The sequence below is a fragment of the Haplochromis burtoni genome, unplaced genomic scaffold, assembly GCF_018398535.1.
Source record: "Haplochromis burtoni strain Fernald_Lab_line unplaced genomic scaffold, NCSU_Asbu1 Contig_13, whole genome shotgun sequence".
Taxonomy (NCBI): Eukaryota; Metazoa; Chordata; class Actinopteri; order Cichliformes; family Cichlidae; genus Haplochromis; species Haplochromis burtoni.
In genome coordinates, this window is record NW_024582374.1 from 3,573,241 (window position 1) to 3,587,014 (window position 13,774).

Below are 13,774 nucleotides of genomic sequence, written 5' to 3' on the forward strand. Positions count from 1 at the left end.
GTCCAGAGGTGATCATTGAAGGCATAAAAAAACCAAAACACTCAGCACATTTTGTGACATACTGACTCATTTTAATAAGCAATACAATCAAATTCATCTCAGCAAACAGCCTGCTGATGTTTTATAGGGAATTTCATGATTTCAGCGGGACGCATTATTCACTGGGGATTAAAAAATACAAAATATTACCGCTCGCGTGATACAATGAAAAGACAGTGAGTCTAAAATTCAGCTAATTTGCTTTCTACCCAATTCTGTGCGTGTGTTTCAGAGGAGGCAGCGTATTGTGTGGTAACATTGACACATTAGAATTATTTTTAAAAAGAAAATACACGAACTGAAGCCGTGATCGTAACAAAGCTTTGAATAAGCAGCGTCTCACAACATCAGTAAGCACCTATAACGATGATGAGAGTTAAAACAGTAATAAGTGTACAACGGAAAGAGGTCTCGCGTCATTTCTCGCCCACAGTCCCGTCGTGCGCTCTTTTCACCTCAAAGCCAAAAACCTAAAACGCCTTTCAGAACGACTGCCTCCTCTTTGGTCAATACTGAACGGGACTCAGCACAATGCAGCTGGCGCAGAAGATGTTTTCTCAAAATGACAACAAAAACTGGACTCTGCCCGTTCCAACGGACACAAACTAAACCGTAAGGACGAGCTGTGCGTGTGCTGCGTCAGGAGTGTATCGTACAAATTCAAGAAAGAGAGATGGCAAACGTACAAAAACATTCACTTCCAATCTGCCCGGAACAAATCGAGTTTTGTTCAGATTTGACGTGATTGTCACAAAAAATACATACTCATTCAAAGCTTTTTAGTAGAAAACACACTTATCACCGAACACTGAATTTGCCACGATTTAGATAAGTTATTATTTTAGTATTCGAAAGTTCATTTGATTTCATTTATTTATTTATTTTCATTTCCTCAATAACAATCACGTGGGCTCTAAAATACGGCCGAGGAGTCCATCCAGTGGAGTTATTGATGAACGGATGCATTTGAGACTTGTTTCTGGGGTCAGGCGAAGGGAAAAGGGCTCTTTAGGTCGTACTGGAATAAGTCGGGCTTAGGTTTAGGTTCTTCAGAGCTGGACTGGAATGGGGAATCCTACTGTTCATGGTCGTAGATGTAGGCGTGGAGCGACTCCATCTGGACTTTGCAAAAACCTACAAAAGAAAAAAATATTAGCAAATCGATTTACTGCACAGGTGATATTTTATACAGTGTAGTGTAATGACTGCACTAAGTTACAGAACAGGAATGATTTGGATCATCACTGAGAAACGGTTCTGGGTTTGCAACAAAAAAAAACAAACTGCAGAACGCGTCAAAGCTTTTGTTCCACTCGTTTTTTGTGGATTTTCTCCCCCACATTTATCTTACAGGCCTATAAAAGAGACAGGTAACCCCAGTATATTACATTTATACACGTTTTTCCCACCTCTGGCTTTAATGCTGCTCATCCACCTAGAACAGCGGTGGGTAATTAATTTTCCCAATGGGCTAAAATAGAAACTGGGAATGTTGCGGCGAGCCCCCCCGATAACCTTAAAAAGACATAAAATTAATATTAAGCAGACGTGATTTCAACTTATTGCTGACACACCGTGAGCTAGAATGTCCTGTTGCAAGCTGCCCTGTTCTGGAGATGCTGGCGCTAACGCATTTCAATCATACACATTTACATTTTCTTATCTCTGGCATGTCTTCTGGGTACTTACGCTGGTTACTTTCTAACACTTCCTAACACTTGTGTCCGTTTAAATCAAACCTCTTTTATTTTTTTGTAAAGATGCAAACACTCCGGTGAGAACCGAAGCAACCAGGCATGGACCCTTTGGAGGGTCTCTGATCCAAATGAATTCCAGAATGGTTTGTTTATGGTGACAGCATGATCTGACCGTTATCTGCTTAAATACCAGGTGTGTGCAGCAGATTTGAGCTCAACACTTTACTGTGGTCAGCCATGACAGACACAGACATGCAGAGTACACAAACTGTAGGAACTAATCCAATAATGAATACAAATTCCTCACATTATCCACTAAATCAACTAAGACTGGTAACTGAATTCAAGCTTTTTTCCAGGCGCTCACTTATTCATCCAGGGGTCACCCCCATTAATGCGTATATTTGATTTAGCGGGTTTTTACACCAGATACCTGCCCTGATGTGACCCTCCCGGGGATCCGTCTCTCTTCCCCATCTTGAACAGTGTTGTGTCTACTTAGCACTAAATGTGTGGTGCACAAAGTACACCGCATATGTCACGACTCAAAAACGTTGTTGTGACCGGATTCATCCAGGAACTATTTTCATTCTGCAGATTAGTGTTATCTACCTTTATTATAAAAGACAAGTGTGATGTATCTACAACCAATATTCACACAATTGGACAAAATAAGCCTGGACAGATAAACAGTGATACAGAGTTTAAACACATAAATCTAATCTTTGAGTAAACTGTCACTTCAGTGTTTCCACCAACCTGTGCTATACACTCTCCATGTCTTCACTGCCATTGCCCTCTTCCTTTAAAGCCTCTCCTTCATTGGCAGCCTCCTCGACGTGGGCCAACATATCGGCCATGAGTGCCTCTTCCAGCCGCTTCCTCACGCTGTACACCAGCTCCTCCTGCTTCCTACACGTAAACACAACAGGAAGCTGTTACAGTTGGCAGTTACATCTGGCCATAACAGCCATTAAACCAACAAAGAGCAGATGGTGTCTTTACAGAGATCACTGGTCACTTGCTATGGGTTGAGGAACGCTGACCAGAAGAATACTGGAATTGAGCTAATCAGAGATAACAGAAAAAAGGCAAGCTTACTTTGCATTTGGCAAATAGCCCCATTTTTCTAATGCATTTAAATTTGGGATAGAAAGAATCGATACCTGTTGCATCTCTCTTTAGCTTAATGACCTTATAGTACCATATCACAGCATTAGAGCACTTCGCTCTCGCACTGCAGGCTTACTTGGTGTTCCTAGAGTATTTAAAAGTACAATGGGAAACAGCCTTCAGTTTTCAGTTCCCTCTTCTATGGAACCAGCTTCCAGTTTGGATTCAGGAAACAGACAGGCTTCAAACTTTCCTTTTTGCTAAAGCATATAGTTAGGGCTGGATCAGGTCACGCTGAATCCTCCCTTAGTTATGTTGCTGTAGGCATAGGCTGCTGGGGGATTCCCATGATGCATTGAGTGTTTCTTCTTCACTCACTATGTGTTAATAGACCTCTCTGCACTGAATCATACTTGTTATTAATCTCTGTCTCTCTTCCACAGCATGTTTTTTAATCCCGTCTTCCTTCTCTCACCCCAACTGGTCACAGCAGATGGCTCCGCCCCTCCCTGAGCCTGGTTCTGCCGGAGGTTTCTTCCTGTTAAAAGGGAGTTTTTCCTTCCCACTGTTACCAAAGTGCTTGCTCATAGGGGGTCATATGATTATTGGGTTTTCTCTGTATATATTATTGTAGGGTCTACCTTACAATACAAAGTGCTTTGAGGCGACAGTTGTTGTCATTTGGTGCTGTATAAATAAAATTGAATTCAGTTCAATTTTACTCCACTACTGGAGGTCTTACTTCCTGGAACTGAAAATCACAGGCTCAGGTAAACATGAGTAGATTTTTTTTTTCTGAAAACCCAAAACACATGTAGACTGTTTTAAGAAACCCACCGGATGTCTTCATCAGTGACTATGAAGGCCTTGCACAGTGGCTGCGCAGTGTTGAGCCAGACTCCCGGGTTCTTCTCCACAGCGGCGGACAGCTGCCCGGTGATTGGAGCAGCGCTCGTGTGCAGAGCGCTGGCAATCGCCGACAGGAGAGTTTTATCTGTGCAACCTGGACCGACACCTGTGGGACCAGCATGTGGTTACCAAACACTTTCCAGAAACTGTTAACTACACCCATGTTTATTTATATTTTATCAAAGTTTAGCAGTTACTGAGCTCAGTCGAAAACTGCTCTTAGAGGAAATACCAAAATGTCATTTTAGGACATAAAGTGCTTGGTGAGGCTGATGAAGTTTTACCTTGCAGGCCTTTAGGCAGTTCCATTGTTTTCACCAGCTCCTCTGCAATGTCATAAGCATTCAGACCACTGAGTTTCTTCTCCCAGAATAACTGTGAACAAAATAAGGAAGAATGTTTCAGCTGCAGGCAGTTCTCAACAGAAATACATTGTTCCTACGAATGCAGTAAACCCCCCCCCCCCATCCACCAGTATTCAAGCAATACTGGTCTGTCCAGTTTCCTAGCTACACACACTCTTCATTATCTGATCCTTTAAATTACAGTATCAGATTACAGGCCTCCTGATTTCTCTGGCTTATTGTCACAGTAACAGTTTATTCACCTGTCTGGGCTGGTCAACGGCTTTCTGAGGGTCCGTCTTCACTTTGTTGTTGGGATGGTTGGTAACCTTGGTAACGGGCTGCTTAAAGATGGAGGCCGTCTGTCTGACTGGGAGTGATGTGTTCAGGTCAGGTTTACCCTTAACAAAAATATCAAGAGAGGATGAGAAGGACAAGAGAAACAGGATCCGTCTCATTCAACTAGAGAGCTAAAGCCTCTGCTTCATAGGCTCAGAGACCGGTCAGCCGCTGCTTGGTGATGGCAAACGGTCGCTGGGGGAAATCAGTCATGAAGAAGAGCGTGCTGAACCAAAAACCTCCAACTGATGGTTGTGATCGCATGTAGCTCGTCACGGTCGCCCATAGCTTGAATGACTTGCCTGCAAATAACATTTTACTCTCTAAGCTGTAATTAAATTTGAACTTGTACCACAAACTATGTTTCATCTCATTCTCTCCGATCTGTATCTGCACTCAGCACATCCCTCATTTCTGATTTAATCTTACATGTTGTATCCACCAAAGAAGCACTAATCAGTTTCCTGAGCTGTGTTGCGAGCAGTGGACGTCAGACTCTAGCTCAGATCATAAAAATGTAATCATGTAATCTCACCATCATTCAACAGTTTGTCCACTCTAACTGCACAGTTTTGTTGGGTACATTACTAAAATGTGACTTTTCCGCAGGTTTGATCATAATGCATTCGTTCTGCATCACTCCAGACCGAACTGTCAGGAGAATATTTCGAGAAACTCCTCGCCATCACCTTATCTGGAGCGGTTAGCTGTGCGACCCACAGAAAGTGTGGGCCGCACAGCTAACCTGTTACCACAGTGATCGATGCAGGTTAACAGAAACATCTCTGAGTCTTGCTTTAAGCTCAGTCTACACAGCTACACTGTTAATCTTGCTTGTACACTCCTTAGAGCTACTGATCCAATCTGTTTATCGAGACGAGCAACATATAATCCGCAAAAGAGATTAACTTTACAAAGCAGTGGCTGCATGCGTCCTTCCTCCACTTAGATCACAGACTTCACACTCGGGATTCTGGCATGCAGATAAAAGGGCAGACAGTAAATAGAACACAATTCTGGAGCCCGCTTTAGCACTGAGGTCAAGCGGCTGATTTTCACGAGGCCAACTGTGTCACCTTGTTCTGGCTGTTGTTATCGTATCGCAGTCTCTGGCGATTCTTGTTCAGCTTGCTCATCAGCATCTTCCCCGTGCGGAAATCAAAAGAGCTGAGGTCCATCTGGTTACCAAGGTAACGGGCCAGCTGAGGCTTGCTCCGAAACTTCTTCCCAGATGGACTAACGAGGAAGACGCAGAGATGAGGCGGGGGAAGAAAAAAAAAAAAAAAGGTTAGCACTGCCTCTCAGCAAAAACAAAGGTCACACCGAGACTGAAAACACGAAAGACAAAAAACACACAGAGACGACACAGAAAAGTGTAACACACAGACGACAACATGCAACAAGTCAACAGCAACAAAGAGAAGCAGGAGACATCCAAATGAGCGGATGAGCACTTTGTGAAATGGATGCAGACTCCACCTTGGCTCTGTCACCTACCAACAAGCTGCACACGTCTCAGGAAAAATGGGCACATATGAAAATATATACTGAACATGTGTAACTACACCCCACCCTCCTCCATCAGTGATCACAATGTGAACATGGCAAAACTAAAACTAGTCAAATGTTTCAGGGTGGAAACATTAGAGCTCCGCTGCTGGGAGCAGCAGCAGCATCATCTTGAGCCTGAAAGATGACCAAACAAAGGAACAACTGTGGGTGGATACGTGCTAGAGTAACTCATGCAAATGCATCTAACATCACACACCACAGTGAACACCAGTAGGATTGTACATTTAGCCTACCACAAACTATACAACCGACCCGCCTCCCCCCTCTCTTGCCTCTGTTCCTCATCTTGCTCTTCTCCTCTGCTAAACGAGAACAAATCTGAGGTTTGTTGATTCACTTCACTGGGAAATAAAAGGTCATTAGCGGAGATTACACGGAGCTTTATTTATCTCAACACCTTGGCAGGTATGAGGAGCTGCTGCTAGCCTGCACACACTCCTTGCAGTCCCAACAGTTGTTGAGGACTTGGCCCGGCTGGCCTTGTTGTTGTCGTGCGGCAAACAGAGCCCCCCTCCTTCCCTCCCATTCCCAAACTTTACATCGACACCGAACACACTCCTGCCCCGCTTCCGTCCGCACACTCGGTGTCTCGTGCAACTTCTAAGTTTTGTTTTTGTTACAAGCCCTTAGCTCGTGCAGTACCTAAAATAATAGACATCGCTCTTTCCAGCTGACAAACCGGACTTTCTGGTCACTTCTTCCATTTTCCAGCCTTTGGGGAGAGCAGTGCAATCCCACCTTTTCTTCTCCATTTCCCACGCGAGTAATCTCTAAATCCACTCAAACTTACTCCAGATGACCACAGTGGCTTTTAGGAAATGTGCCGATGTATATTTGTATATAATGTTGTTGGGACGGCAGGCCTATGGCGTCTCACGCTTTTGTTTCGACCATGTTACTACGCGCGTCCTCTGGAGTAGATCTCTGCGCGAACATCTCGGCTCTTTGTCGTCGCGCAGATCGCTCCGCCGCGGACCTCAGCCACATCACTACCTGACTGTCTCTCCGGGGCACGAGGGCTACATCCGCAAGGAAAACAGGACAGATACGTCAAAGCGTCGCGACACAAACAGGAAGCTAGTGCGTTCGGATTTCGGTAGAAAAGCACGTCCTTATCGAAGCGTGAGCTGATTCTTGGGTAAAGTAGAGCAAGCGACCGGGGGAAAGGAAGATATTACTGATGTTTAAAAAGGGGAAAATAATCCTCCTAAACCTGGAGGGTCAAATGTAAGGCCCGGGGGCCAGATTCAGCCCAGCAAAGACTCCAATCCGGCCCACTTGACGGCTTTGGAAAATGTGCAGGAAGACTTTGGACTTTTGAAAGTTTTTTTATGCAAGATTTGCAGATTTTTTTTTTTTTTTTGCTGATGAAGCACTCCTTGAGGCCATACATACTACAAGCAATTAAGTGATAGATAAATAATTCAAAACATAAAATTTCCTTTTTTTAACAATCAGTCCAAAAAAGGACATTTTCTGTGAATTATAGTAACTTTCTGTTTTGTTATTGCAGGACATTCTGGCTAATGAGCTGCCTGTAATTTTACACATTAATTTTACACAGTCACGCTAAATGATTAACACGTTTAACAAAGTAACACGTGGATAAACTGAGACGTTTCTTTTTGTTACATTATCATATTTCTCCAATAAGTAGTTACATTTATTTACACTGACGAAAAGGGCAGTTTCACCGGTCCGGCCCACTTAAGATCAAAGTGAGATCCATGTGGTCCACAATGTTAAGTAACCGTGCTCTATACTGACCCCTGAAGAGGTCAGTGTTAAAACATGCATTGTAACATAGTTACATGGCAGTACACGCAAGAGTTATTATACTCATTTTTTATTTGTATTTAGTTTTACACATTTATTTCTAGTAAAGTTAGCTGCCAGAGGTTTTTTTTTTGTTATTTTAGTTAGATTTCATTAACTATAATAACCTTATAGTAACCTTCCATCCAAAAAGGTAATAATTTTACTACTGTAAGTAAATTAAGTCTTATGATTTGCTAATGAAAATATTAAACAATTTCAATTTATTGTAGTAACAACCAGCCTGTGTTAAATACTTGTTCAATAGTAACTTAGAGCATCTGCATCAACTGTGGTGGCATGACTGAGGAGGACACTGGGTTACCACCATACCTGTTTCAATGGAAGTCATCATCAGCTCACCAGGCTGTCTTTAACTCACAGGCTTATTTACAAATGAGTGTTCTGTGTGTTTATGGTTATTATTCATAATGGTTCATGATATGGTTTCAGATAAGTTGTTTATGCTTGGATTTGTTGTGCAGGCTACAAAGCTGGCACCATTGATTTCATTTAAATAGCAAAGTGAGTTCCCTTCAGGTTGTATTTTGCCTGTCTGTAATCTCTTAGCTGAACATATGAAGTTCAATTATCTGAACTGGTATTAAGTTTGGGCTCTCACATTCACATTAATTTTCCTAATGTTTTATACTCGGTTGTCTCTCAAATTTGTATGTAATGTTAAAATCTGAAACTTGGGTGACAAACCACTTAATCTTAAAGATTTTCTTAAATATTTGAGTAACAGTTGAGTAATGAGTCTTCTCAAACTATTTATTACATGAATATTTTCAAATTCATATTTGAATATAAACAGAACAAACTTACACATGTTTAAACCCAAAGCTTGTGTATGATATCACCAAAGACCGTAAAACGGATACGTTCATGTGTTTTAATTTATTCTTGTTCTTTTTCCTCTAATTTAAATATTCACATTCATTTTTTCTTAGTTTTATAAATCAAGACTTTATAGACATTGATGTGTCTTAATTGCATGCATTACTCAGGGAGATGATCCAAACATTCTCGTACACCCAGACAATGACAAATAAAGATATTCTATTGATTCTATTAAAAACAGTTAATACTGAAAAATAGTTATTTGAATGCATTTGAGTAGTTAAATTCTTGACTTTGAAATGTAAGGTTTAATAATAAATAAATAAATTGAGATCTACTTAGCGTTTTTCAGCTTTTGAGTGATTGTTCATGTTGAATTAAAACAATGTTTTATCAAATATGTGAATGCAGTTATGCGATTAAATATATAATTATAATATTATGATTGAGTATAGTATGACTGCCTCCCCCTTGCTGTGCTTAGTTATACCAGAGTTTGGGTTATGCAGCTAAATCCTACAAATTCTTGAACTGAAGCGACCCTGTATACGCTTTTATTTTGACAGATCATACAGGAAGTTGTGCGTTCTACGTCCCCGTAGCTTGACGTCAGTGTCATAACACCAGAGCAACGTTAATCTATGGGAAACATAAATTAGGCTGCAGCTACAAATAGACCGTAAACAATAAGCACGAAGCGGCGCTGACAACAACCACGACCGGCGCTAAATAATTAAATCCAGCAAAATACGCAAAATAAACACATTTATTTGTGGTTTCTTCACCGAAATGCGCAGGTTTCTGTGTGAACTGCGTGAAAGTGGAGAGCCGTTTCACCACGACAATGCCGACCGTTGTCATTCAGGCTCGGAGCCGGCTTTTATCAATGAACAAAGTAGATGTCACCGATGTACCGCACAGCATTTCAACTACACGTCACGCTTAGTTTCTATAAGAACAATGCAGGAAAAAGAAACATTATTTCTACTTTGCACGGCTAAAAATCTGCGCCGAAACAGCACCGTGTCGACGCAGTCCTGCCTCCGTGGTTAAACCGTATTATCTGTGAATCTCGGGGATATTAAAGCATGCTGCGAGGCTCCAGGGACGCGGACAGCCTGGCTTCAAGCCGGTGCATGGATGTTTGCAGAATGCGAGGAGACTAGACGGTTGGATTTGCCTGATCGATGGCAAACATAGTTTCCGAACATATTCCGAATAACGCATCAAACGCTAGTCATAATTACACCCACAGCTCGCGGTTTTATTGTCCTTTACGTGTACTTACTCGTTTTTATCCATCTTGAAGACACTATCTGGTTTTCTCCCTCTCGCTATGTTAAATCCCTTCTCCCCTCTCTTCTTTCAGTCCCCTCCCCCTTCGATGTTAGAAATGAAAGACATTATCCACGCAAATTTCGCAGTCTGCCTGATAAAAAGAGCATAATGTCTGGCTCAAACTGGCCTCTTCTGGTTGAGCTGCTGGGCTCGTTAGGCCGAATTAATATGCAATTTTAAATTATTTTTACAGCACGAGAAAAGCTTGCTGTGACAGCTACTAAATGAAATAAAATAAATAAATAAAAACATCCAGTTGATTTTAATGCAAGTAAATAAACGAAAATTTCTCACCATACAAGTTTGAACAAAGCATTTTAATAGTTGTACATTTAGAGAACAAGGAGACATACTGGGAGTAAATTACATTTATTCACATTTAATAACACTGAATCAAAAACAGCAGTTTATAAAGAGAGTGCATCTTGAAGTCCAAACTCCTAACAAGCCCTCAGTGACTGACTGTTGAGACAGGGCATCCCACAAAAGCTCAAGGTGTGAAAGCAATCCACCCAAAGTGCCCATCCCAACGTTGTGGTCCTGCAGGCAGACACACGGCCCGTTTATTAGAAAAGTGTACATGAACACGTCAGGCTGAATGGCTAACTCCTGTTTCTCTCTTAGGAAACCTTCTGCCTGATGCAACAAGTGAGTGATTTCTGACATGATAAAGAGGTTGGGATAGGGCGAGGGTTCCAAAGGGCTGCAACTATTAAATAGGGTCTGTTTTAACAAGTAACACATGTACAAAAATGACAGAATGGATATCAAAGATATTATCTACAATATCTGTAGTACACCCAAACATTGCCACATTATTCATAATAATAAAAAAAGAAAAACGAAATCATTTTCAAACATTAATCATACAGAAGCATGGAGCCTTTATTCTTGCACATTACTTCAGTGAACAGGAAAAGAAGAGCAGAATGATCTGCACAGCCTTTATACACCTGTAACACACTCACATGTTAAGAGTTTACTCGTCTGTCTTGAACTTCCCTCTAACGTACGGCACATAGTCTAGGATTAATCGCCAATCTGTGAAGTGAATGAGTGCCACGCCGCCCACTGTTCCCCAGGCAACCATGTTTGGGACCCTGGAAGGAAGAAAACAGGACTCCTGAATAAGACAGAAATGTAACCACACCCTCAATGCCAGCTTAGATTACACCCCTCAGTCACCATACGACATGGTAGTAATAGTCTGTTATTTATTTTGTACTGGATGCCGTTTTTATAGATACTATTATATATATATATCATTATTTATTTATTTTTTATTTAGATGACCATACAAATAAATTTGCTTGCAAAAAGATATGCAGTGTGACAAAGTGGATGAGCAATTGTCCCAGATGTGCTGACTTTTTTTGCACATTATTCTGTCTCTGTATTTATTTGCTATTTGTCAAAGTAACATTGCTGCACTAACTATCCCGGGTTTGTTTGTGTTAAGCATTCTGTTGCTGGCAAAACACACATTCTGCAAATTAAGGCAAATACTCAGTTACATGTTTCTTTATGTTTTATTATGTTACAGGTTAAGTCATTTGTTCATACTTACTTTGTTCTTTCTTTTCAGTCTTCATGTAGGTCAGGTGTGGGGAAAGGCCCACCTAGCATTTCCTTATTTTAAAGTGCTGATGATGCCACTCATGACATCAGCAGGTTGAACCAAAAGGAGGGGTTTCTTTTACCATAGAAATGCTTCCTTTTGTTTGTTTCAAGGTCTGAAGGGATTTGTTGAATCTTTTTTTCTGTAAATAGAGCCGTTTAGTTGTGTAAAGGTGCTAATTAGAAGTGCGAGGAGTTTTTTTTGTCATTTTTAGTCAACTATGTAGAGTTTTAGATCACTAATTGAAGGAAAATTGATGGCCCTATATATAGTCAGTCTCTGCCAGACTCAGATGATGAAGGAGAGGTGAGCTGTGTTACGAAATCCATGTACTTTTGAGTTTTGTTAATTGGGTTACTTTGGGGGGGGAAGTTTTGTTAAGTTTCACGTAGGATGGAGTTCACTATAAATAAATTGCTCACCTCTGGAAACTCGAAATGTCTGCTGAGTCTGCTTCTCTACCACCTTCCATGATGTTCGAGTCTGACTACCTCACACACTGACAAAGAAAGAGGAACTCCTGTCTGAATAAAAGGGAATGATTTACTAGCAGAAAAAAAGAGGTGTTAATGATTTGGAGCGATACAGTTTGTTAGGGAGTAAAACATTCCCAAGTTTTATATATGAATAAAAATACAATATACTAAGATTATATCAAATAGGCAAAATGATGGGGGCAGGCAGCTTACTAATGCCATTCTGCTGCAGGTGCTGCAGGCAGCTCTAAGCACGCTGGAAACAACGGAGGCGGCGCCGCCCTGCTGGCCAAACCTTGTGTTACACCATTTCTAACAATATTTTGGAAAACACAATCTCTTAATGGCCTATAATCAGTCTTTTACCTCTAATACAGGTACAAAAACATCAGTTTGACTCTAGTTTTACTAAACAATGAGTGAGGATTTCCTGTTATTAGTTATCCAAACTGGATAATATTAATGTTGTAAATGGTTAACGAGCAGTAACTGTAAACATTCCGGTTTAATTAAGAGTATGAAAAACTGGGAAATCCTTACATCTGATGCAAAAATAACAAAATATAATAATAATAATTCTCATGTACACTATTTTCCATCAGGCCAGTATGAGCGGTTCTGTTCTTACTGGGAGGATCTGGATGTATCATAGCATAACAGACATAAACCTTGACTCCCATATCACTAACTGAGCTGTAAACGAACCCAGCTGTAACACTCAGCCATTTAGTTCGCCATTTAAAAAAAAAAAAAAAAAGCATCTCTATGGTAACAAACAGCTAGCCAGCTAGGCTAAAAGGGGTGACGCAGGACACACAAAGGAAAAAGAAAAAAGAAAAAAGCAGGACCAACCCCCCGTAAACCCGCTCCACCTCTTAACTTACCACGTCCTCGCAATACCTATGTACTTGGCTCCGATGATTTTATTTAATATTTTCTGAACCATTGTGACCTTCTCGTAGTTGCTCTTGTCGCGAAGGACCCCGGGCTGTCTCTTCTTCTGCCTGTTTAAAAATAACCACCACATCCGCGGTTGCGTGCAGCAGTGCAGGGTCGTTTCAGGCCACCATTTTAAAGACCTGCGTTTACAAAAGAGGGCTGTTTAAACATGTTGGCTTCAGAGCTCCAGTAACGGCTCACATCTGCTCTTTAACGTGGCGCCTTTGTTGCATTCTGATGGCGCTCGAGTGAGTTTTTACCCTGTCCGAATATTGGCAATAGAAAATATGGACAAATTAATTTAACCCTTTATTACAATGGTTTCCTTTATTTTATTTTTCTTTTTTTTTTTTTTAAATGTATACAATATTCAAAAGCCAGACATTGGAAAAGGTATAATCTGTTATTAAAATGGCACATTTATTGCTACATTACTGTTATTTACAGGACAGTTCTCAACTATATATATTTAAATATGTAAATATATATATATATGTAAGAGAGAGACAGGCTGAGTCAGGCGCTCTGAGGACCAGCAGTCAACAGTGTCCTCGCTCCAAGATGTCAAGCTCTGTGCCTGTGAATGTCGTTAACACTCAATGGTCCAACCCCCTTTTATTTCAACAAAGATGTGACAAAACTGTCGAAAGAAAGTTTTTAATTATGCTCTCGTGTGAACAAAACAAGTCCAAGCCCATCAGCTGAAACATTTACAAGCTCCTGCAGTGACTG

The 13,774-nt window shown here is 41.0% G+C and overlaps 2 protein-coding genes across 7 annotated transcripts; both read right to left on the minus strand.

The window, feature by feature from the left end:
• Positions 1-49: 49 nt before the first annotated feature.
• mbd3b (methyl-CpG binding domain protein 3b) lies at positions 50-10,154 on the minus strand. 6 transcript variants are annotated; one of them, XM_005932420.2, is made up of 8 exons: positions 9,960-10,154; positions 6,247-6,315; positions 5,518-5,677; positions 4,366-4,503; positions 4,043-4,133; positions 3,687-3,864; positions 2,496-2,648; positions 50-1,173 (listed from the first exon to the last, which is right to left on the minus strand). In XM_005932420.2, the coding sequence occupies exons 1-7, from the start codon at positions 9,971-9,973 to the stop codon at positions 2,501-2,503; spliced, it is 798 nt and encodes a 265-aa protein (XP_005932482.1). In that variant the 5' UTR covers positions 9,974-10,154; the 3' UTR covers positions 50-1,173; positions 2,496-2,500. The 6 variants fall into 6 exon arrangements, with proteins under 6 accessions (XP_005932482.1, XP_005932483.1, XP_014192337.1 ...); XM_005932421.3 differs by having other exon boundaries at positions 6,247-6,312; positions 9,960-10,153; XM_014336851.2 differs by lacking the exon at positions 9,960-10,154 and adding an exon at positions 6,656-7,272 and having other exon boundaries at positions 6,247-6,312.
• Positions 10,155-10,307: 153 nt separating this feature from the next.
• On the minus strand, positions 10,308-13,554 carry LOC102299910 (cytochrome b-c1 complex subunit 10). The gene is made up of 3 exons (XM_005932423.2): positions 12,988-13,554; positions 10,978-11,109; positions 10,308-10,549 (listed from the first exon to the last, which is right to left on the minus strand). The coding sequence occupies exons 1-2, from the start codon at positions 13,128-13,130 to the stop codon at positions 10,989-10,991; spliced, it is 264 nt and encodes an 87-aa protein (XP_005932485.1). The 5' UTR covers positions 13,131-13,554; the 3' UTR covers positions 10,308-10,549; positions 10,978-10,988.
• Positions 13,555-13,774: the final 220 nt, after the last annotated feature.